Here is a 23745-nt window from a genome sequence, read left to right on the forward strand (position 1 = left end):
GGGGTGAAGCCCGCTTCCAGTTTTCTATCTGGTGTTTCCCGCCTAGTGATGAAAAAGTTTCAGCACAACATTCTCTTCTTCATTTCGTCGACTATGCTTATTCTCAATAGATTTTTTCATATTTCGATAGAAAATAAACAATTTGTCTGGGTATTTGTATGTCCAGCCCTTAAAATTTTAAGGGGAGAAATGCGCATGGGCTGGCCGCAAAATGCTTAGGGAAAATGATCGGTGGGCTACAAGAGTTAGACAAAAGGTGTCTAGGGAACGGAAGCACAGCCGAGGAAGGCAGAGAACTGAGGATGGTGTGGTGAGAACGGATCCACAGGAATGATGGAGTTGCATAAGCAGCAGGAGTGGTGAGTCGAGCGTTCTTAATGTTCGCCTCGATGAGAACGCACTTGCTGCCGCCTGCGGCAAATTCGTCGAGAAGCTGGAAATAAATGCATGAAACTGGAATTATCAAATAAATTATCTTGTGAAAGATGTAGAGTAAGACAAATGCATTCTTTAGTGGACTTCAGAGCGGTTTTGAACGAAACCAGGTGAGTTACAAATTCAACACGTAATGCCTCGTCGGACGAGGATATATATATATATATATATATATATATATATATATATATATATATAATAGATTCGCTAAACGTTAAAGGGGCGAAATGGCGTACCGCTGTTAGAAATGTTCGCATTAATTTTATCAGTTACGCCTCTTAGAGTTGTTTAGATGGGCAAAAATTTAATCTTAAATCTAGCTTAGGCTATCACATTAGCAGCAACATATGAGCCAAACTTCCTTTTAGGTTGCAGCGAGTTATAATGACAATGGCGTTCCTAACCGAGCTATGGAGTTTAACAAACCGCCGCTTGTGTGTGTGTGTGTGTGTGTGTGTGTGTTTGTGCGAGTTAGACTATGAACAATTTTTAAAAATCGCCTGTGACAGATAGCATAATTCTAGTTCTTGTGATGGATTACTCAAAGCAGCCGAAAATACACGAGAACTCTAAATGCATAATTGACTAATATGTAAACCTGAACTAATTGAGTTTGTAAATAATTACCTAACGAATTAAAGCCTACGAGTTTGCACGGCGTCTGTGCATTTAGCACTGCTTTTTAAGGATGACACTAGTTCCGAGATAACATTGCCGAAGTGTACGACAAAATTCATGCTTGTTCAAGTTATTTCTGTGCTTAAAGTCGAAACACGGCGTGTTGTTTAAAAAAAAGTGTAAATGAAACAACAGTGCATTTTTTTCGCAACTTTGATGGCGCATATTAAGAAATTGGTGCCATCCTCGTAATTTTTCCTAAGTGGATATGTTTTCCAAACTCACCAGCTACAATTCCTGAATCGCAACATGTGCCATAAAGTAATTACAAAGCGTATGTTCAATTTCACGTCCTAGTAATTACAGGCCTCTTTGTGTATAATCCGCCTCAAGATACAGTCATGCTATTGGTCTCTGGCAATTTTTTCTAATTTCCCTATGGCACAGAAAACACCTCGCATTGATATTCAGGTGACAAGCAAATGTCAGATGTTATTGCTTCAGTATATTGAAACATCTATTGCTTTTCGTATACTCACGTTGTTCGCGTAACTTCCGTAGGCGAAGCAAACTCGGAACATGATGCATAGTCGTTTTGATTCCTGCAAAGGCGGGAAACACATGAATTCAGCATTATAGCTTTACAACGCCGATATCTTACAGCAAAAGCCCTTAGCGATACGAGTCGAGCGCACACGGTTGCTACAATTTCACACTTTTGTGCATATCTGCCCATTTGTTTTTTGGAGTATGCATACACGCGCAGAATTTTCCGCAAGTCCGGGTTTTCAGATTGCCAAGAGAAAATGCCCTTTCTGGTCAGTTCGTACACAATTTTACAACTAAACTTTGGTAGCGTTCGTTATGTTGATATCTGCAGACTTAGCTCACGTATTCCTAGTTCTCGACAATAGAACTCCCCTACAACACTGGCCATTTTGGATCGGATAAACTTTATTAAAGGTCCTGCAGGACGCACGTAAGAGTGCAGCGGCCGTCTCCCACGCACGGACCCACAGGTGGCAAGCAAAGGTCAACGACCTGGTGGCCGCTGCGCGGGCCTGCTCTGGACTGCCCATCGCTGGTCTTGGAGTAGCGGGCTTCGTAGGGTCATCTCCCACTTGTCCGAGGTAGAGTCGGGCGGAGTGTGTCTGCACTCCCAGAGCACGTGTGTGACTGTCGCCGTGACCCCGCACGAGGGGCACGCATCGTCGGGGTACTGATCATTTGGCACACTTTCACGCTTTCGTTTTAGAAAGCAAACTGCTTCCGTCTAAAAATACCTATTGGACACCACTTCTGTGCTAAAACGTAAACGTCATAATATGCTTCCAAAATCTTGCACCAACCGGATAAGATATATAGAGTTCAGAACAAAGGCTGCTACTCGGCCACCGCGGTATCATCATCATCATCAGCCTGGTTAAGCCCACTGCAGGGCAAAGGCCTCTCCCATACATCTCCAACCACCCCGGTCATCCCGGTCATCTCCAACTAACCCGATCACCGCGGTATAAAGCAATCGAAATCGAACATCGCACCCGTCACGCCCAGGTTGCGGTTTCGGCCGTCAGCAGAAGTTATCTGACCTGGCAGGACAAAAGTCCTTAATTAGCCTGGTCAGGCAGGCGGCAGAGGCCAGTTTGGCCCTGGACTGAGAAGCTCCGACCACCCCTCCTTCAAATCTATTTCATTGCAATAAAGTTTCTATCTATCTATCTATCTATCTATCTATCTATCTATCTATCTATCTATCTATCTATCTATCTATCTATCGATCGATCGATCGATCGATCGATCGATCGATCTATCTATCTATCTATCTATCTATCTATCTATCTATCTATCTATCTATCTTTTGATCAACTTTCGTGTCCTTCATTCCTCTTCAAGAAAGCCAAAGTTAGTGCTCAGTTATAACTATTCGCAAATAAAGAAGCAGCGACGGCTAAGTCGCCATGGAGCACGGCTGTGGAGAACAAGACCGCGGTTCGGTTCCCTGCCGTACCGGTCGCATTTCGATGAGAGCGAAGCATGAAATAAATCCCGCAGAACCCATCTCACGATGAATGCGACGTTAGCGCGATTGGCATTGAAGCAACTAGAGACGAGGCGTATTACTACCGCCGAAACGTGTGCGCAGGCGGACTCCTCTCTCGCGCGTCTTACTACACGCGCCGCACCATCACGTACACGTTCCATTAAGACCGCGCATGGCATGCTCTTATTCCTCATTCCGCCAAGCATCGGAGAAATTTAAAGACCGTAATTCACCGTAATTACCATAACACACCGTAATTCTGAAGTCGAGCCCACTTAACATGTGGCGGTGCTCATTGTGAGACTCATTCCGCCGGCTTCACGCGGCATACTCCGGTATTGTCGCACTCTGCTACGGCACTCCGTTTCTAAAGTCAGCCATGCGCTTGGCTGGCATGACGACGAATGTATGACGCCGACGCAGTGATGGCGACGGCATGACGAAGAAGGAATGACGTCCACGGAACGACAAAGGCGGTGTGACGACGGCAGCATGGTGACAATCAGATGATTCCTAAATGATTACGATGTTTAACCACAACAGCATGGCGACGACGACATGAGGACAGTGGGATAATGACGAGTATATGAGGACGATGGCGTGGCGACGACAGTATGACCACAACCGCGTGACCGAGCTGAAATGACGATGACACGACCACGACAGCATTACGACGATGGTGTGACAACGGATCGACATTTGGGCGAGTTGGTACTGGTTGAACATCTTGAAGGGGCAGCGCAAAAAGACGATGACAGAAGGCAGGAACACACAGGACAGCGCTGAAGTCACAACTAACTTTATTCGAAGGCATACATACACTCATATACACAACCCATAGCCACGTGCTCTCCCATCCATGGCGTCATTATCAGTGCGCAGGCAAAAATCACGCAAAGCCATTTAATCTAATGCTACGTTATGAAGCGGCTTAAATATTCAAATTCATTATCATGCAAATTTATCGATGGCATGCTTACACAACGCGACTCTTTTTTCCTGATATAGGCCTCAATTATCTCCCTCGTAGCCTGATTGCTCTGAGCATGGGTGCACTCCCAATATATAACGACACCACAATACTTTCCACGCACAAAAATCAGGCTACGAGGGATATAATCTAGGCCTTCTATATCAGGAAAAAAGGGTCGCGTTGTGTAAGCATGCCATCGATAAATTTGCATGATAGTAAATTTGAATATTTAAGCCGCTTCATAACGTAGCATTAGATTAAATGGTTTTGCGTGTTTTTTGCCTGCGCACTGATAATGACGCCATGGATGGGAGAGCAAGTGGCTACGGGTTGTGTATATGAGTGTATGTATGCCTTCGAATAAAGTTAGTTGTGAGTTCAGCGCTCTCCTGCGTGTTCCTGCCTTCTGTCATCGTCTTTTTGCGCTGCCCCTTCAAGATGACAACGGATGTATGGTAGCGGCTGTCTGTCGACGACCCGACGGACGACGTTGACATGACAATGGCACCATAACCATGGTCGAACGACAACAGCATGATTACGATAAAATTACAAGGAAGAATTGATTTCGATGGAACGACGAAGGCAGTAGGACGACAATGGCATGGCGACAGTGGGACGACGTTATTCAAGCGCTGACAATAGTAAAACCACAGCGTGACGACGTCGGCCTGAGGAAATGGTTATGATGAGGACCGTGTGATGACGACGGTTTGACAACGTCAGCATGGCGAGAGGCGGATGACGAAGTTAGAGTAGCATCGACGAAACGACCGCGATGGCATCATGACGAGAGTATGGCAACGAATTCATGGTGAAAACTGCATGACGACGACGCGATGGAGACGGCGGCATGACCATAGCATGAGGACAACGGGATGACGATGAGTGTATGACGTCGATGGTGAAACTACAATGGCTTGGCGAGAGTTTGATGTCGAAGCTGAAGTGACAACGATAGAACGACCACGACAGTGTCACGACAACGATATCACAGATGAAGCATGACAGCTATATGACGACAATGACGTGACGTCGATGACTTGGTCAAAGTCGTACGACAAAGCTGGAATGACGAAGATACAGCGATAACGATGGCATCATGATAGCGAGCACATACGCAGTGACCCAAACTATATGACTACTTGTGTCCCTGGGCTGGCGTAAAAAAAAATAAATTATGGGGTTTTACGTGCCACAACCACGTTCTGATCATGAGGTACGCCGTAGTGGAGGACTCCAGAAATTTCGCCTCCATCGAAATGCGGCCGCCATGGCCGGGATTCGATCCCGCGACCTCGTGCTCAGCAGCCCAACACCATAGCCACTGATCAACCACGGCGGGTGGGCTGGCATAGAAAGGATGACGATGACGGCACAACGAGAGTGAGATCACGAAGCTGGAATGACGACAATGGAACGACCACGCCGGTATCACGACCAAGAGCCAACTGGCCCATGATAGTTGACAACTTCGGCGAATGGGTCGGCGTAAGGAGGAAGACAGGCGGACATAGCTCGAAGAGTGCCTGAAGGACTCTAACAATGTTAATCGCATTAAAATAAAAGCTCTTGTCTACTTATGTTTACGCGCACGTTAAAGAACGCCAGTCGGTCAAAATTAATCCACATGCGTCGTCACAAGCGCCACAGGTATAAAGTAAGCCGTCTTATACTACGGAAGACGATGGTCATAAGGACGATGTTGATTCCTTGTATATGGGCTCAGAGCCGTGGACTGTGAAACAGTGTTTTGCAACGCTCTTTTCTTTTTCAGCCCTATTTTTGCGCTACGTAGCACTGCTACATCGAAGTTGTGTAAATGAAAAAAAAGCAGTCGTAGCAGTACAGGGTTAATTGTACATTTTACGAGCACATTTTACATTTAGTCTCATTTCAATTACAATGAACTGTTATTCAATGTTGAAGAAGCAGAACATGACACGTGTTAACACTTCCCGAGCCTGTTTACACTACGTTAAGCAGTCAATCGACCCATATCACTATCAAATGCAAATGGACGTTCATCGATAACTGAGCACCCAGCAACAAAGAAAATCCTACAATTATTCCCTGAAAAGAACGCTTTGCAACTGCTAAGAACTCTTCATGGTGTGGGTGGGCCGAACCCGACACCATGGTCTTTCCGGGACAGTCACATTACCAGACGAGCTGATCAGGAGGCTAGCAAGTATGGCGACATATATGGGGCGAATCAATCGACAACTCACCCGAAGTATAGCTGGACTGACGTTTAGCCGGATGATATGGTCCTTGCAAGAATACATTATCTCCGTGGCCAGTCGCATTGCTTTTGCCTGCTGCAAGGGATCTGGCAGGAACGAAACATCCGACGCAGAGATTCGACGGCGACGACGCTCTGAACATTACAAGCCGCGGAATGCAAACATGCTATCGAAACCGTCTCACCGAGGTCCAGAGAGCGCAGAACTCTATCACTGTGTTTATCCGAGTAGTGTTAAAAGACGATACTTTGAAGCATCATTTGCCATCGACAATTCATTTTAGATTTGAGCTTGGTATCCTGGAGAGTAGGTCGCTATACTCACTCACGAAAACACCGACTCACATTCGTTCACCGCTCGTTTCACAGGCGGCCTGAGATGGATCGTTAGTGAGTGGCGAAGGGTGCGTGCTGGCATGGCTATAGACAGAGGTAAGTGCCGGCTAGCATAAGGAAGAACGCAAGCTAGTGACAGTGAGTTTGAGTTGACGTTTTATGAACGTGAATAACCGTGGACGAGTGTGAGTTTGTATGTGAGTGAGGGCCATTGTGAGTGGGAGCTGACGGAAATATGGGCGTGAGTTGGTGCCTGCAAGTGTGAATTAAGACAACTGTGAGTTCGAGTTGGGTGTTGCTGAGTATGAGTACGAGGATGACTGAGCACTGGCGAATCTGAGGGCACGTGAGTGTGAGCAGTGCGTGTAGCCTGCACAAGTATGAGTGAGTATTTGGTTATTCTGCTGACCTATGTCCTGACTCTCGAGAGCCTGACTCTTGCTCGAAGAGACATCAGGTCCTTCTGCGTAAAGACTGTGAAGAGACTGTGAGGTCCTTCCTGCGTAAAAATTCTGTGAATACAGCTTCCCTATCAGCAAATTTGATTATTAACATTTTGCAATATTTGTAACTACCAGTTTAAACAAAGACTCAAACCCTGTCAGGAAGAATTGTCATTACCTTTTATTTAGCACTTTACGCTTTGATAAACATTAAGTTGCTCATACGTCAGCGTCCACAAAAACAACAATGCGGGCATATAGAAATAATGCTTAGTTTCTAATTTGCACTTTTATGAACGTTGCGCGGAACTATCAAATGATTACTATATGATTTACGAACGAGAAGCTTTCACGGTTCACAAATGAGTGATGAGTGATGCATTTCTGAGTGATGATTTCTGAGTGATGCATTTTGTTTTTGTTTATGCGTGCATTTCACGAGATGATCTTTTTTTTTTCTTTAACTAATGTATAACTATGGTTTTCAATATGTTCTGTACTACTTATTTTACTGTTCAGTTCCGTTTTTTCCACTCCTGTTATAGCCCCTCAATGAGGCTGACAGTATTAATAAATGAAAAAAATGAAAAAAAGATATCCAGCTTCGCCACATTTCACATACTTAGCCTGTCTCCACACCAGTGGAAGTATTCTTCTTCCCGACGGATACTTCTAGAAACGGCCACGGCAATGGATAAAAGCCACAGACACTTCATCCCGGACGCAAATCACTCAGTTATACACAACGTATCGCTTTTATGCTATCTTAACGCTTCAATAGCCCTGTCTTGTAATGTATAATGGATAGAAACGGTCGTCGCCTCCCTTTCCGGGCATACTACTGCTTGCGTATTCGACTGCAGATATTTCCGTTGTGTGCGCTCAATAATATGTATTCAACTACGCAGTTCCGGATGCACTTCATATATGCCTTCCCAGTGATGGATCATCATTTGTTCAGCGTACGACGCCGCGGCACAAATAAATATTGAAGTTGGAGGCGCACGATTTCCTTGCACACACGCCCCCACGACATCGCTAAGCTGACAGAGCGTAACCTTCTGAAATGACGAGTATTTTTGCGCGTCGAAGCTGGCACTCCTAAATTGTCCCACACTTTCGCAGCCCCGAACTACACTATGCTAAAATGATGTGTCTCATGCTAATTTCAGGCGAGTGGCGCTAGTGTGGCTGATGAGCTCATAAGCGAGAAGTAAATCTACGTATATTAAAGAAATATGCTTGAACTTCATAGAACGCGTCCCACTATAGCCAAGGGCGGCCACCTTTAGCTGATACTGCGTTTGCTACCGGGCTTTCCGGGTCGCCACTTCCTCGCAACTCTGGGAGGCGCCACGAATGTATTCTGTACGTTAAAACTTTCGTAACTTTAGCGAAAGATGCTTATAAGTTGAGCCCTTTGTGCACATTTTCTGGTGGAGCTGTGCGTCGGATGTTGCTTTATTTTTACTAACGGCGCGAACGATGTCAACAGGAACAAATATCTAGGCGCTCCTTTGCTGCGGTCAAAGGGTCCACGTAAAACGCAAGTAGCAGCAATCTACAGTATAACTGCCCGTTACGTAAGCGCGAGTTGCAGGGAAAAGAGCAGAAAGAAGGAAGTACGTCTAAGCGTGCTGGAAGCACAGATATGTGGCACTTTTTGCGGAAATAACGAACCGGAACTACTGCGTCTTATGCTTTAACTTGGAAGTAGCGTTTGTTGGCCGAGCAGCGGTGTTACAGAACGCAGTCCTCAGCGAAAACCAACGCTCGCAATCGGAAGTGCTGACTAACCTTTTTTTTCTTGTCCCTTTTTATTCGTGTGTTTTATTTCAGTGCAACAAATCCTCAAAATGAAGAAGTGCCATCTGCACTCGAGGACTACTTGCTGCTGCAATTAAAATAATCGATAACATTCACGATGACGATTTACATTGACATACATTTAGAAACCCCGTGGCGGAAAGCAGTCAGCTCGCAAAATAATCGATAACATTCACGATGACGATTTACATTGACATACATTTAGAAACCCCGTGGCGGAAAGCAGTCAGCTCGCCCGCCTGAGCTAATCAGTTTTCACATTTCTTACCATCTAGCATATTGCTATTGTCTCCTTCATTTTACTTCTCTTCATAAGAAACTCTACCTCTGTATTGTACAATTGTCCATTCCTATAAGAACTCCAGCTCTACTGATCCTTTATCTGCTTTTCTTGACCAGTATACTCTAAGCTTATCTTGCTTATTTCGACTGCTACTCATCTAATGTTCCTCTGTGCTTTAAATTCAAGCCTTTCTAAAAGGCGGATGTTTCCTTGTGTTCTTATCTGATGGATACATTGGCGTAACGTTACAATAAACCGAGTCGTTTCCCGACTTTTTCTGAAGCAGACTCATCTGCCTCATCTTGTTGCCTCAACTGTTGCCTAATCTGCTTCCTCAACTGTTGTCTCTACTGTTGCCTCATCTATTGCCTCATCATATGCCTCATCTTGTTGAGAATATTTTTCTTCGGTATGTTTTTGTACTAAGGCAGCCCGCTCATGCCTCCAAAAGCAAGGCACTGTCCTTTGTTTTGTCGTGCAGGTTTTGGCCTTCCGGTTGCCTTCTTGCCGTATCTTGAATTGAGCTGGTAGAAGACACATCGGCGAATTCACTTGGCGGTGCTAGAGTCGGGAACGGATTGTACGGGTTTCGTCCGCGTCTCTAGCACAATTAAGTAGATGCGTCGTCTTGTCTTCTTTGCAAGTCTCCATGATTTTCTTTTTTTTTTTTTTGCTTCCACATTGGGCCCCAGTTTACTGTCTCTGTGTCTCTCAGTTTTTGTTTTCATGACACTGAGTTGTCTATATTGACACTTTCAATTGCATTGTCCTTGGTTGCCAACTTCCATGACCTTTTCCTCCACTCCACGTCTGCCCTTTTGAGGTGCAGATATTTGTGCACTTTAGCCACCCGTGTCTTTTTTTTTTTTTGCTTCTTTTTTTCCTAGCTCTTTCTTCAAAGCAAATTTCGCTCTGTGCTTCTTTGTCTTCAAAAGAGGTCCCAACCAATGTCGCTCTTCGCTGCCTCATTTGTCATTTTACCGCATTGCACCCCATTGCCTATTGGCCCACCGACCTCCGCTGGAATTCCAACGCCAACAAGATCTCTGAGCTTATGTCATAGAGATTAATGTGAACGAAAGGCTTACGGGAAATGGGCCCTCACCACACAATGGCCAAGCGATAATCTTCAAACGCCTTGTGGGAGGAAAGTATGTGGGAGAGTAGCACAAAGAGCGCGGGGGGATCGGCGTGGGCCGATAGCGACAAGCACATTCCTAAATGCTACCGCGAACCAGACAGAAAAATCTCTTGGAAGGTATGCGAACAACAGATAACCCATTTCTCAAGGTTTAACGCGCGCATAGGCTTCGAAGGAGAGGGGAATCGGCGTCAGGGCAGGTTGGTTTGCCGAGGCTAGCTTCGTGACGTTATGTTCCCTCCTAGTCTTTTTTCAAAACATTCTCCATAGTTTTATAAAAACCGGTCAGCAAGTCACTTGTGGCCTGATCTAAAAACGCATTAGAACGCGACCGCCGAGGCCTGGAATGAGACACGTGGCGTTATGCTCTGTTCCACAAACTTATAACGCAGCTTGGAGGAGGACACTGCCGCAGCTGAATTGTTAGCGCTTTCGCGCATTTCTTCTCTCTCGAGGGGAATGGCACGTTTCGATGCAGTCTGGTTGTAAACGTCATGCACCTAACTAGATGCTCAGACACGTTATACGTGACCCGACGCATCCGTTCGCTGGCAGCCTAGATAAATTCGTCTGTCTGCTTCTTTCTTTTTCAGCCTTGTCCGCGACGCGTCGCGTTCGGCCTCGTGCAGATGGTCTCATTCCAAAGTAGTTGCCCACTTGGCACGTGACGTGCACGGTTAACAGGCAAGAATAGAAATATGAGTACATACAAAATTAACAAGGTCTTACCTATTGACCAACCCCAGCTTCCCTATTCAAATGCAAGTGAAAAAAGTAGTAATGCATTTATGAGAACCACTGCACCAGTTAGAATCACAGTTGTCGCGCTTGAGAGAGGAAGTTAAATCCTAGCAACGGCAGGACGCAGAGTTTTGATTTGGGCCTTTGAATTGGATAGAATTGGGAGGCTGATAGGGCGCGGGCAGTCGTCACAGTCGCATTTCGAGCTTTATCCAATCAGGGTGCGGTGAAATGGACAGTCCGCTTAGTGGACATCTATAGGCCCAGGTCTCCCAATTTACCCTCACTGCGGGTACTTGCCGTGTTTCACGCGCACCATATGAGACTGACTCACAGCCCAAGAGCCTGGTACCAGCAATCACTTAATATAATTCACCCTGCAGCATACATCCCACCTCTCTGAGTGATCGGCGCACTCCCCGAACCCATATCTCTGTTGTCGACAGCCCTTTGTCCAGCACACTCGTAACGAGATGGGAGATACCTAGTTGGCAATGACCATCTCGAAGCAAGAACTCTGGACTAGGGAATGAATACTATAATAAAATTTATTTTTTATCTCTCTTTCTCTCTATTTTTGCTCACTCTCGTAACATCGCCATGTCAACGTCTCACAGTGTGCACTCGCCTGAACTGGTGTTTGTACGCTGGCCTATCTTGCGAACGCTCAAATGCATAAACAATAAAGATTCCATGAAAGTTAGCTTCTCACTGACCTGTCTAGTGCATAAAGACTCCACGATATTACACATTGCATGAAAAATTATGCAAATTCCACACACTATGGGAATCGACGTTATGCGAATCATTCTGCAAGTACCCCGGCTCCCAGCGTGTCTCGGGGTTTTCCAAAAGCGATACCAGGTGGACCGACGTGTTTCGGTAAATTGAGTAGTTTTGTGTGTGCGTGTGTGTGTGTGTGTTTGTGTGTGTGTGTGTGTGTGTGTGTGTGTGTGTGTGTGTGTGTGTGTGTGTGTGTGTGTGTGTGTGTGCGTGTGCGTGTGCGTGTGTGTGTGTGTGTGTGTGTGTGTGTGTGTGTGTGTGTGTGTGTGTGTGTGTGTGTGTGTGTGTGTTTGGTGGGGAGGGGGAGGGAGTCCCAAGCGAACGTGTGTGTCAAGACAACAGCACAACAATGACCACGTTGAAGACGATCGTATGGCAGCAGTGGCATGATTTCTACGCTGGTCGTTCGACGCGAGCTTACGACATGGAAATTGTGGGGCTCTACCTAAGTAGTGAACGATAGTGAGCGAAAATAACACCTATTGTGACGTCATCAGCTACTACGTGTTATACCGTCGTGCTTATACCTAAGGTTGTCATGTGGTGCATGTTAAAACAACGATGGTATTTTCACTCCGGCGAACAAATGTTAAAGCGTGATTACTTGGACCATCAGAAAGTCGGTACAACGTAGCACACTTTCTACGTATTGTAAGCTGCTAACAGATGAAAATGCAGCCAAATCGAAGAGACCTACCTGCAAAAGTGATCGCCTCACGCAAACATGTCCATCTATTTGGCAGCGCTTTGGGCAACTTCAAACAATGCTGGAGAGCCAGCTATCTGCAAAATGCTTCGCGTAACACTGATTCTCATAGTGCGTGCGATATGCATAATTTTATTGCGAGAGAAATATTTTACGGACACCCGAAGCGCAAGACACGACAGTCGCGGAACAAGTAGCGATAGCGTTGGCTTTAAGGAATAATACTTGGACAAGGATTTACAGTGACTCTAAGATGGCTATTAGACACTTTACCAGTGGCTTTGTAACCAAAAGGGCTGCCCAGCTAATAGGTGAGTTGGACAGCCAAGGCATCGTAATCCGTTGGTTTCCCGCGCACTTGGGGTCTTTCGATCCATCTCGGAAGAAATTAAACAAGATGGCTAAAGCAGCTGTACGAGGACATACTATCCGTGCACTACGTGACCAAGACCTTAATATTATACAGGAGTAGAACAGGGACGAATTACTTACATATAATGAAATCACGAGAGATTACTACATGAACAGAAGGGAATTCCCAGTGCCACATGCTAAGCTCAATAGAGCTCAAGCGGTGACTCCGAGATGTTGCTTTCCATGTCCTTCCGGTCGTGATACCGCCGTCTTCGTTCCGTCATCGCCATTTCAGCTTCATAATGTTACTCTCGTCATGCCGCCCGTCTTCACGCCTCCTACCCCGCACCCAGTGGCCTAAGTTGTCTAGGTATGGGCTTGTGTCGCGATTCCGTCGGGGTCGTTTCCTGGTTTACGCGTAAAGCATTTGGAGCGTCAAAGCGGACAAAAGAGCGCGTGTGGAATGTGGAAAGGCGGCCACGACATAGAGGTGTATAAATGTAGCGCAACTGACGGTGATCGGCTCTAGGCCAGCTTCAGTCGCACTTCGCGCCTCGGAGAGGCAGGACCCGTGTCGAGTAAGCTCCTGAACAACACATTGCAATGTGGTGATCGCGGTTACAGTCATACATTCGGTACCTCCAACAGGTGCGTGTAATTCTAACGCGTTTGCCTCGCATTAACTCAAAATCTTCACTGAATTTTAGGCAATTTCTAGAGGTTAGCACGATATTGAGAGCTAATTTGTGTCTGTGATAAGCTTTGTGCGTTCGGCCGCTGACCTGCAATACTCCTCAATCGAACAGAGGCACACCGCTTCTCTTCTTCAGCACCCGGACAAGCGTATACCCGGCTGGTGCTGCCACGGACGCAGCCGTTCCTCGGATTGCCAGCGAAAGGAATAAAGGCGTCCTTCTGTTTGCCGCAGCGCGGGCGGTGATTGAGAATAACGAGTCCGTCATTTATTCTTGTACGGTCTTCGATACGCAGCTCGTATGCATCTCTGCGTTTCAAAGACAGCAATAAAAAAAAATTATATATTTACAAATACCTCCCAGGCTCCATGTAGCAGTATTACATGAGGGGGAGTAGACAATGCTTTTTAACAAGAACAGGAAAACAAACAAAAACAAATTCAAGAACCAGGTATTATACAATGCTAAAATGTAGTAAATATGGAGCAACAATGTAACAATAGAATACTTAGTAGGTTTCATGCAAAATTGAGTGGGCCTACATGATATCCCTATAAAATCCATAAACTTGACTTCAAGTGATCATGTGGTTAGCAAGAACAGTCATTGATGGTTAGTATATTATTGCTGAATGCCATGTGGACATGAATACAGACGACATCATCAGGGAGCTCATTCCACTGAACCATTGCACGTGGAAGCGCAGATGTGTTAAAGGCTTGGGTACGGCCGAAAAGACGAGTAAAGCTATGTTGATTATGAAGCCTGCCAGATATGCGATGTGGTTTTGAAAGTGGCAAGGTATTTGAGTGCACGCTGTCAACTATGTTATGCGCTAAACAGAGAGTGGCTATCTTCCTACGTGATTGCAAGGATGATAGTGATAATGATGTCTTCATGTTAGTCACACTGGAGCGACGGTTATAGTCTCGAGCGATGAAACTTGCAGCGTGGTTTTGCACAGATTCCTCTAAGTTGATTAGATAGATTTGGTGAGATGAGTAGATGGATGATGCATATTCGAGTTGTGGACGAACAAATGTCTGGTATGCTAGTTTCCGTGTTGTGCAAGGTGCCGCATGAAGATTATGTTTCAAGTATCTTATTGTGCGCGATGCCGTGGCATGATGAAGACAACGCAGGAGGATGAAAGCATACGCAAGTTGGGTTCGTTACTTAACGCGAACAAACAACTGGATTAGGGTTTCGGAAGAAACGAGCCTCTAGCAGAACCCATTTCAAAATTAATTTCTACGTTATTGCGATTAGCATTGAAGAGATGTAGGGACACGCCGCCTTCGTCGCCGCAGAGACGCGTCATGTGTGAGGCGCATATGCCATCACTGTTCTCACTCGTGCTTCTCTCTGGGCACGCGGCGCCAGCTAGCGGCGCCGCCTTGAAGTTCGCACGTGGCGCGTGTATGTATATGTATTTAGACAAGATTGTCTTAATATCTAAGACCAGCGTTGTATTTCTCTATGCGCCGAAGACAATTCAGTTACTTGTTTGATATTGAAGAGTGCCGTGTCATAGTTTGTTAACGAAACTACCCCTCAAGTCTAAATATTGTAAGGCAGTTTGTCGTGTGCGTATCATGGCCACGCATGCTTAAATCGCCTTTCCGTTTCTCTACCACGGTTGCGCTTTAAAACCACGGCGCTGCAAGTTTGCTTTCCTTTCCTTCCCTCTTCTCCGCCCTTAAACTGGCTCTCTTAACTACTACACGCAGAGACAAAGAAACAGCGCGCGCATGCGATCGCATAGATGAGATGAATACATATATATAGAAAAGCATCAGTCATAGCTCTCGAAGTATAATATAATATAATATAGAATAGCTCTCGAAGATAGCTATTCCGGCGGCTAGCTTCCCACGCTATGCGTGCCGCCCTCGCACCTGTTAAAGCTTTTCCTAGACGCTAGAGCTATACTATTCCTGCGCAACCTTGAGCGATCGGAAAGCGCGTTTTCCACGCCTGGCCGGCGGAGAGGGGAGGCTTCGTTCCGGCCGCGAAGCTCTCCACATCCCCGTAAGGTGCCTGGTGGTGGTCTCGTGCTGACGATGCCCTCTCGGTGAGCGCATATTTCCCCCCTCATCTTTTAAGAGATTCAATACATACAAGCATTTGTCTCGCAAACCAGATTTATTTCAAGGGAATTTTCCACGTCTCAATAATTTCTCTCGTCGTATTCGAGTGCTGATTGCCGTGTTATAGTTTGTTAACGAAGCTTTCCCACAAGTCTAAATATTGTAAGGCAGTTTTCCTAGTCTCTAAAGCCGCTCGAGTTCACGCTGCTCCTCTGGCGGCGATTTTTCCAAGAAATTATGCCTTCCTTCCAAAAATCGACTGTCGCGGACGACACCAGCCCCTTTCCACATAAGTATGAGGCTCGGAGCAGGAGCTATGGCGCTTGAAAGTAACCGCTGGCTTGACGAACCAACCGACTGAGCTACCTTTCCGGGCAACATTGAAGGATCACGAGTTCAAATCACAAGTTATGTTCCTTTTCTCCCCCTTTTTTTTCTTTCTTTTTAATGTCTTTTCCTTCATTTTATCACTGTACGGAAACCCTCCTAAAAAAAATTATATATCCTCAATTATGTGTGGCCACACATGTGCAGGTCATAAATACCAGGTTCTCTAGCCGAGTGCCATCCATGCAGTATAACCGAGCTCAGATTGTCCCACCTTGACTGATCAAATTGGGCACCACTGTAGGTTAAATGAGGCGTACAACTCCTGCGGGACCCGCCGTGGTTGCTCAGTGGTCATGGTGTTAGACTGCTGAGCACGAGGTCGCGGGATCGGACCCCGGCCACGGCGGCCGCATTTTGATGGGGGCGAAATGCGAAAACACCCGTGTACTTAGAATTTGGTGCACGTTAAAGAACCCCAGGTGGTCGAAATTTTCGGAGTCCTCCACTAAGGCGTGCATAATCAGAAAGTGGTTTTGTCACGCAAAACCCCATTCTCCAATTTTTAATTTAACTCCTGCGGGGACGGTAGAGTATCCGTCTCCAGTGCATAAGGACCGTGATTCAAATCCCGGTGCAGCGCAATTCTCCACCGGAAAATACAAAAAAAAACGTGTGTTGAGAAAATTGCACAAACAGGCCTGGAGTGCGGCCTGATCCCGGTGACCAGAACCGGTAACACACTCTCTCACCAGAGCAGGATTGGCCACCCTGGTGCAGTACTGGGCCACAACCTCCTATATGAATACAACAATCAAACCCCGGCCCTCAGTCCCCAGCAGCCGCGAAGCAACTGACCACGGTGGCGGTCAGATCTGTGACGCTGCAGAGGGTGCTAAGAATACCTGGCTCCGGACAGGCCGCCATTGGAATCTGAACCTGGCAACGTTTAACGTTAGAACGCTATGTAGCGAGGCGAGTCTAGCAGTGTTATTGGAGGAATTAGAGGGTAGTAAATGGGATATAATAGGGCTCAGTGAGGTTAGGAGGACAAAAGAAGCATATACAGTGCTAAAAAGCGGCCATGTACTGTGTTACCGGGGCTTAGCAGAGAGACGAGAACTATGAGTCGGATTCCTGATTAATAAGGAAATAGCTGATAACATACAGGAATTCTATAGCATTAACGAGAGGGTGGCAGGTCTTGTTGTGAAGCTTAATAAGAGGTACAAATTGAAGGTGGTACAAGTCTATGCCCCTACAGGCAGTCATGATGACCAGGAAGTCGAAAGCTTTTATGAAGACGTGGAATCGGCGATGGGTAAAGTCAAAACAAAATACACTATACTGATGGGCGACTTCAATGCCAGGGTAGGCAGGAAGCAGGCTGGAGACAAGTCAGTGGGGGAATATGGCATAGGCTCTAGGAATAGCAGAGGAGAATTATTAGTAGAGTTTGCAGAACAGAATAATATGCGAATAATGAACACCTTTTTCCGCAAGCGGGTTAGTCGAAAGTGGACGTGGAGGAGCCCGAATGGTGAGACTAGAAATGAAATCGACTTCATACTCTGCGCGAACCCTGGCATCATACAAGATGTAGACGTGCTCGGCAAGGTACGCTGCAGTGACCATAGAATGGTAAGAACTCGAATTAGCCTAGACTTGAGGAGGGAACGGAAGAAACTGGTACACAAGAAGCCAATCAATGAGTTAGCGGTAAGAGGGAAACTAGAGGAATTCCGGATCAAGCTACAGAACAGGAACTCGGCATTAACTCAGGAAGAGGACCTTAGTGTTGCAGCAATGAACGACAATCTCATGGGCATCATTAAGGAGTGCGCAATAGAAGTCGGTGGTAACGCCGTTATACAGGAAACCAGTAAGCTATCGCAGGAGACGAAAGATCTGATCAAGAAACGCCAATGTATGAAAGCCTCTAACCCTACAGCTAGAATAGAACTGGCAGAACTTTCTAAGTTAATCAACAAGCGTAAGACAGCGGACATCAGAAACTATAATATGGATAGAATTGAGCCGGCTCTCAGGAACGGAGGAAGCCTAAAAACAGTGAAGAAGAAACTAGGAATAGGCAAGAATCAGACGTGTGCGTTAAGAGACAAAGCCGGCAATATCGTTACTAATATGGATGAGATAGTTCAAGTGGCTGAGGAGTTCTATACAGATTTATACAGTACCAGTGGTACCCACGACGATAGTGGAAGAGAGAATAGCCTAGAGGAATTCGAAATCCCACAGGTAACGCCAGAAGAAGTAAAGAAAGCCTTAGGAGCTATGTAAAGGGGGAAGGCAGCTGGGGAGGATCAGGTAACAGCAGATTTGTTGAAGGATGGTGGTCAGATTGTTCTAGAGAAACTGGCCACCCTGTATACGCAATGCCTCATAACCTCGAGCGTACCTGAATCTTGGAAGAACGCTAACATAATCCTAATCCATAAGAAAGGGGACGCCAAAGACTTGAAAAATTATAGACCGATCAGCTTACTGTCCGTTGCCTACAAAGTATTTACTAAGGTAATCGCAAATAGAATCAGGAACACCTTAGACTTCTGTCAACCAAAGGACCAGGCAGGATTCCGTAAAGGCTACTCAACAATAGACCATATTCACACTGTCAATCAAGTGATAGAGAAATGTGCAGAATATAACCAACCCTTATATATAGCTTTCATTGATTACGAGAAAGCGTTTGATTCAGTCGAAACCTCAGCAGTCATGGAGGCATTACGGAATCAGGGTGTAGATGAGCCATATGTAAAAATACTGGAAGATATCTATAGCGGCTCCACAGCCACCGTAGTCCTCCACAAAGAAAGTAACAAAATCCCTATAAAGAAAGGCGTCAGACAGGGAGATACGATATCTCCAATGCTATTCACAGCATGTTTACAGGAGGTATTCAGAGGCCTGGAGTGGGAAGAATTGGGGATAAAAGTTGATGGAGAATACCTTAGCAACTTGCGATTCGCTGATGATATTGCCTTCCTTAGTAACTCAGGAGACCAATTGCAATGCATGCTCACTGACCTGGAGAGGCAAAGCAGAAGGGTGGGTCTGAAAATTAATTTGCAGAAAACTAAAGTATTGTTTAACAGTCTCGGAAGAGAACAGCAGTTTACGATAGGTAGCGAAGCACTGGAAGTGGTAAGGGAATACATCTACTTAGGGCAGGTAGTGACCACGAATCCGGATCATGAGACTGAAATAACCAGAAGAATAAGAATGGGCTGGGGTGCGTTTGGCAGGCATTCTCAAATCATGAACAGAAGGTTGCCACTATCCCTCAAAAGGAAAGTGTATAACAGCTGTGTGTTACCAGTACTCACATATGGGGCAGAAACCTGGAGGCTTACGAAAAGGGTTCTGCTGAAATTGAGGACGTCGCAACGAGCTATGGAAAGAAGAATGATGGGTGTAACGTTAAGGGATAAGAAAAGAGCAGATTGGGTGAGGCAACAAACGCGGGTAAACGACATCTTAGTTGAAATCAAGAAAAAGAAATGGGCATGGGCAGGACATGTAATGAGGAGGGAAGATAACCGATGGTCCTTAAGGGTTACGGACTGGATTCCAAGGGAAGGGAAGCGTAGCAGGGGGCGGCAGAAAGTTAGGTGGGCGGATGAAATTAAGACGTTTGCAGGGACAACATGGCCACAATTAGTACATGACCGGGGTAGTTGGAGAAGTATGGGAGAGGCCTTTGCCCTGCAGTGGGCGTAACTAGGCTGATGATGATGATGATGATGATGATGATGATGATGATGATGATGATGATGATGATGATGATGATGATGATATATCCAGTGGTACACATCTAGTAAACCAAGTTGGCGCCAAAGGGGTTCAGGTAATCTAAAATCGCAAATCGCATTCTATAATAAAGGAAATAGGACACTTGGGAGGTTCTTGCGTCCGGAGTTGCCCATTGAAACTATACCGGCTTTCAATGTGAACAGGCAGCTATGCACGTATCGCCTTCTGGGCTTACGAGCCACGTGGCCTCACTGCAGAGATCCGGTGAAAAAAAGCGTGTATTGGCAAGTGTTAACTGCCAGATGAGTTCGATGCCCACGGGTTTTGAGATCATATTTCTCGAAAGTGGTACTAAGCGCCATATTTCTATTCCGTACTTGCGATTTGTGCCCTAAGAACAGGCAACCAAACATTACCTATTTAACCTTCGCTAATGACCGAACGTCATACTGCGATCTATTCTTCAATAATTATTCCCATCTTCAAGTAATCTAAATGAACTGAGTGAATTCCGATACCAGCTGTAGGATATTTTCCCACCATAAAAAATGTTCATGATACAAAAACCTTCGATGGTGTATGCTAATCCGAACCACTCGTAAAGCAAAAACAGCGAAGCTGTACAAAGGAATATTTAAACCTTTCATAGGTCCTAGAGGACTGCCCGAAATCTACATATGACTTGTATAGCCGGTGTTTCAGGCACTTTATGTATCAGGTAGTATATCCGGTGCAAGTTTTTCGCTATTCTCGAGCATATTCATAGGCTTCACTATACCTGAGTTTTTTCTCGTACCTGCGCTTTCTCTTCCATAATAGTCTTTCTTTAATGAATGGTACGGAACGAACGCATTCACAGATTACTAAATGTACGTTTATTATGGCCGTATATGACTCATAACTTCTTCTAGCTTGCATTCTTTAAGCGCATCGTAGCATTTGGTCAGCACAATCATTGTGTCACAGGAGTTCACATGCAGGTATATGTATACTTACATGCGAAAAATTCTTGGGGCCGCAACATTCATATGCGGAGGGATTACCAACGAAGCTGTGTAGGCTGCATACATCGGCTGCATACATTACGAAATCATGCATTTTTTTAATACGGCACCACACTACACCGACACAAGTTCCGCCGCGGTCACCGCACCTCCCACGCATCTGCCGCGACCGCTGCTGCAGCCGCGCCGGCACCTCCGACGTGTATGACGTCATAGCCGCAAAAGCGCTGGCCACAAGCACAGGCACCGTAGCCGCACTCCTTCCCCTCTCCCCTGCCCGTCTCCATTCTGGTTCACGCGCCGTATCCCCGATATGGATAAGCCGCCCAGGGTACCCTCCCACCCCTGGACTGGGGCTAGATATAAACAGCTCCGCTGTAGTAATAATGCAGCATCATAGGAATCGCGGTGCCCATAAACCAGGCCAACATAATATTAGCAGGACGCCGTGAATTGTATTCTGCCACTTCGGACCCTGAATAACCAAACATTAAATTGTCTCAAACTCTTGTTCAACATTTTATGCCGTTTCTTTTCTGGCTGCACGAATCTTAGCCAGAAGGCCTAGACGCAACACCTGCATAATCGGGAGCATTATAATAGGCTCACCCAAACTTTGGGTGACCCAAACAGGGACTATATTGCGTTCCCGGATTACTCGTAGATAAGGCTTGTTACTATAGGGCTGCGGTAGGACACCCTGTAGTAGCGGGCTTGCGTTAACGTCAAGCGCTTGAATGCGGTTACAGCTGCAGAAGGAACTTCTCGACGCTGTACCTAGGAAGTAAAAGCAGAAACTATTTCAAAACGTGTACTTCTTAGAGGTGTAACGCTCTAGGCGAAAGTGCTTACTAGTTCGCGGGAAAATCAACTCATAGGTAAAAGTATGGTCCTTCGCTAAAGCAATAACTGTAGCGTTCTCATGGCACACGCAATAACGGCGACAAAACCAACGCTGCCAGCGTTCGTCTTAGCCGAGTCTAGCATTCGTGCCATCCACTTTCTTGCCCTGTCAACACTATCGTTACGACTCTACCAATCGCCAAAGAGGCAGAACTTTGCTAAATAACATGTCCTCAGAATTGACGTTTGCAGCACCGGCATTTTTTGTTTCTTCTGTCCGAAGAAACGCAAAGCAACTGCCGTCATCAACCAAGGCAATGCAAATTAGCCTACGTTAGCTGAAAACATCTCGCTTTAGACCTACATGCTTCCGATCCACACGCATCTCGAAAATAGCCGTGACTTATTCTTCAATTTGTCCTACAGTACGTGAAATGAGTGAAAGCGATACCATGTGACTGCATTTGATTGACGCAAACATTACCAGTTTCTGAGCAATTGGGTCTGTTTTGGTGCTAGGCGAGAACTGACGCAGCGGTGAGGGCCACCATGTTTGTTTACGCAAAGCTTACATATAGGGGGCCTCCGAGCGTGAACCAAAAGCGGTTTGCGTTAAACGCAAGCGCACTGTATAGACGCTAGTCTTTAGGTGCAGCCTACACTTGGACAGGCTACGTTGGACGTGCCTGTTTTCAAATTCACTATTATGTTTATCGATTCGAGCCCTCACTGATGACCTCAAACATGGTACCGAGATAACGCGACGTGAGAAACAAAAATTATTCGTAACAGATTATGATGCGCAATGATGTCTGCTCGAGTGAGGTGTACGCAACGGAACCTTCATTTTCTAACTCTAGTATTACAACCCTGATATTACGTTCGAAAGCGTATTCACGGCTGACAAGAAGATTGCGTTCTCGGGCCGCTCTTCGACATTCAGCACCCACTCCGCCGCCGCATGCCGGCCTTCACCGGCACCGCATGTAGAACCTATACCACACGTACGCTTCCGTACAACGCGCAAGCGCGCGACAGCGCGCCTATGTGTGCGCAGAAGGCGCAAGACAATTCGTACGCGCGCGGCGCGCAGTCCCGGTGACCAGCAGCTCCTCTCTGTTGTCGTGCCATCGGGATTCCTTGCGTCGGTGCGCCCGACTACGCGGCAACGGCGATGTACAAGAAACTCTCAGTGAGACAGATTTATGTCGTGCGAGAAAGCGTTTTTTTTTCTTTCGCTCTTGCGATGGTTTAATAACCTTGAATTGAAAACAAGACATTCATCCATGCTTGAGCATTTAGAAGCTCTGTCAATAACTCAGTACGAAACGATGTCTGCCTAAACGACTATCTGTGGGCCTGCCATGGAGAAAAGAAAACGATCTGAAGAAGCATTCCGCAACGCGATTGAAGCCAAACTGGGTGGCCCAAAACGTGATTACACGTCATACTGCGTCGTTAGATTTAATGTTCCCCGCTATGCAGGCAGAGCCGCGGCAGGGCAGCCGAACAAGTGCGCACCGAATAAAAACAACTGGCATAGCTACTGCGAACCAAACGTCTCAGCAAATCTCGATTCTTGCTCCGTGAGTTCTACGCAAGAGATGAGTTTGCAGGCGTCTGCAAGCGTACGCAGGGTCTGGGCTTGAACCACTGCGGAACTCCCGTTAACAGTTTAACTCTAAAATCGCTTAGCATGCGTTGCACCTTGTGGCGCCTCCCATAGGCTGATGCCTAAAATTACCATGGATAGAGTTCCCTACAATAAACTTTCATGGTCATTACGACTGCATTACGCGAGCTTCGCGCGTGCTTCGTCCGTCGGCTACGCCACAAGCCGCCAGCATAGCATCGTCAATGCAGAGAGAAACCGCGTTCCTTGCCAACGCTACTTTTACAATAATTTCTGCGTTTGACAAAGCTATATTGCAAGTTCTGCCGTCGCGCATTTATCCTGCTCTAACTGCCTGTTTCCTTACAATGCTTCCGGGCAGTTAGCGGAGAGGTAAAAGAAGGAAGGCCAATACTTGTAGACCGACGCACCATTCCGTAATATATTAACATGACCGCGAATTCTTACTAGCAT

At 46.2% G+C, this 23745-nt stretch overlaps 1 protein-coding gene across 1 annotated transcript in view; it reads left to right on the forward strand.

Annotated features, from left to right (window-relative positions):
* Positions 1 to 13866, forward strand: part of LOC142564942 (uncharacterized) — a 75902-nt gene extending 62036 nt beyond the window's left edge. The window contains exon 10 of the mRNA XM_075676156.1: positions 13757 to 13866. Within this exon, the coding sequence (XP_075532271.1) occupies positions 13757 to 13831 (75 nt within the window). The 3' untranslated portion in view covers positions 13832 to 13866. The remainder of the gene's footprint in view (positions 1 to 13756) is intronic.
* Positions 13867 to 23745: the final 9879 nt, after the last annotated feature.

This window comes from Dermacentor variabilis, chromosome 11, assembly GCF_050947875.1.
Source record: "Dermacentor variabilis isolate Ectoservices chromosome 11, ASM5094787v1, whole genome shotgun sequence".
NCBI classification, from domain to species: domain Eukaryota; kingdom Metazoa; phylum Arthropoda; class Arachnida; order Ixodida; family Ixodidae; genus Dermacentor; species Dermacentor variabilis.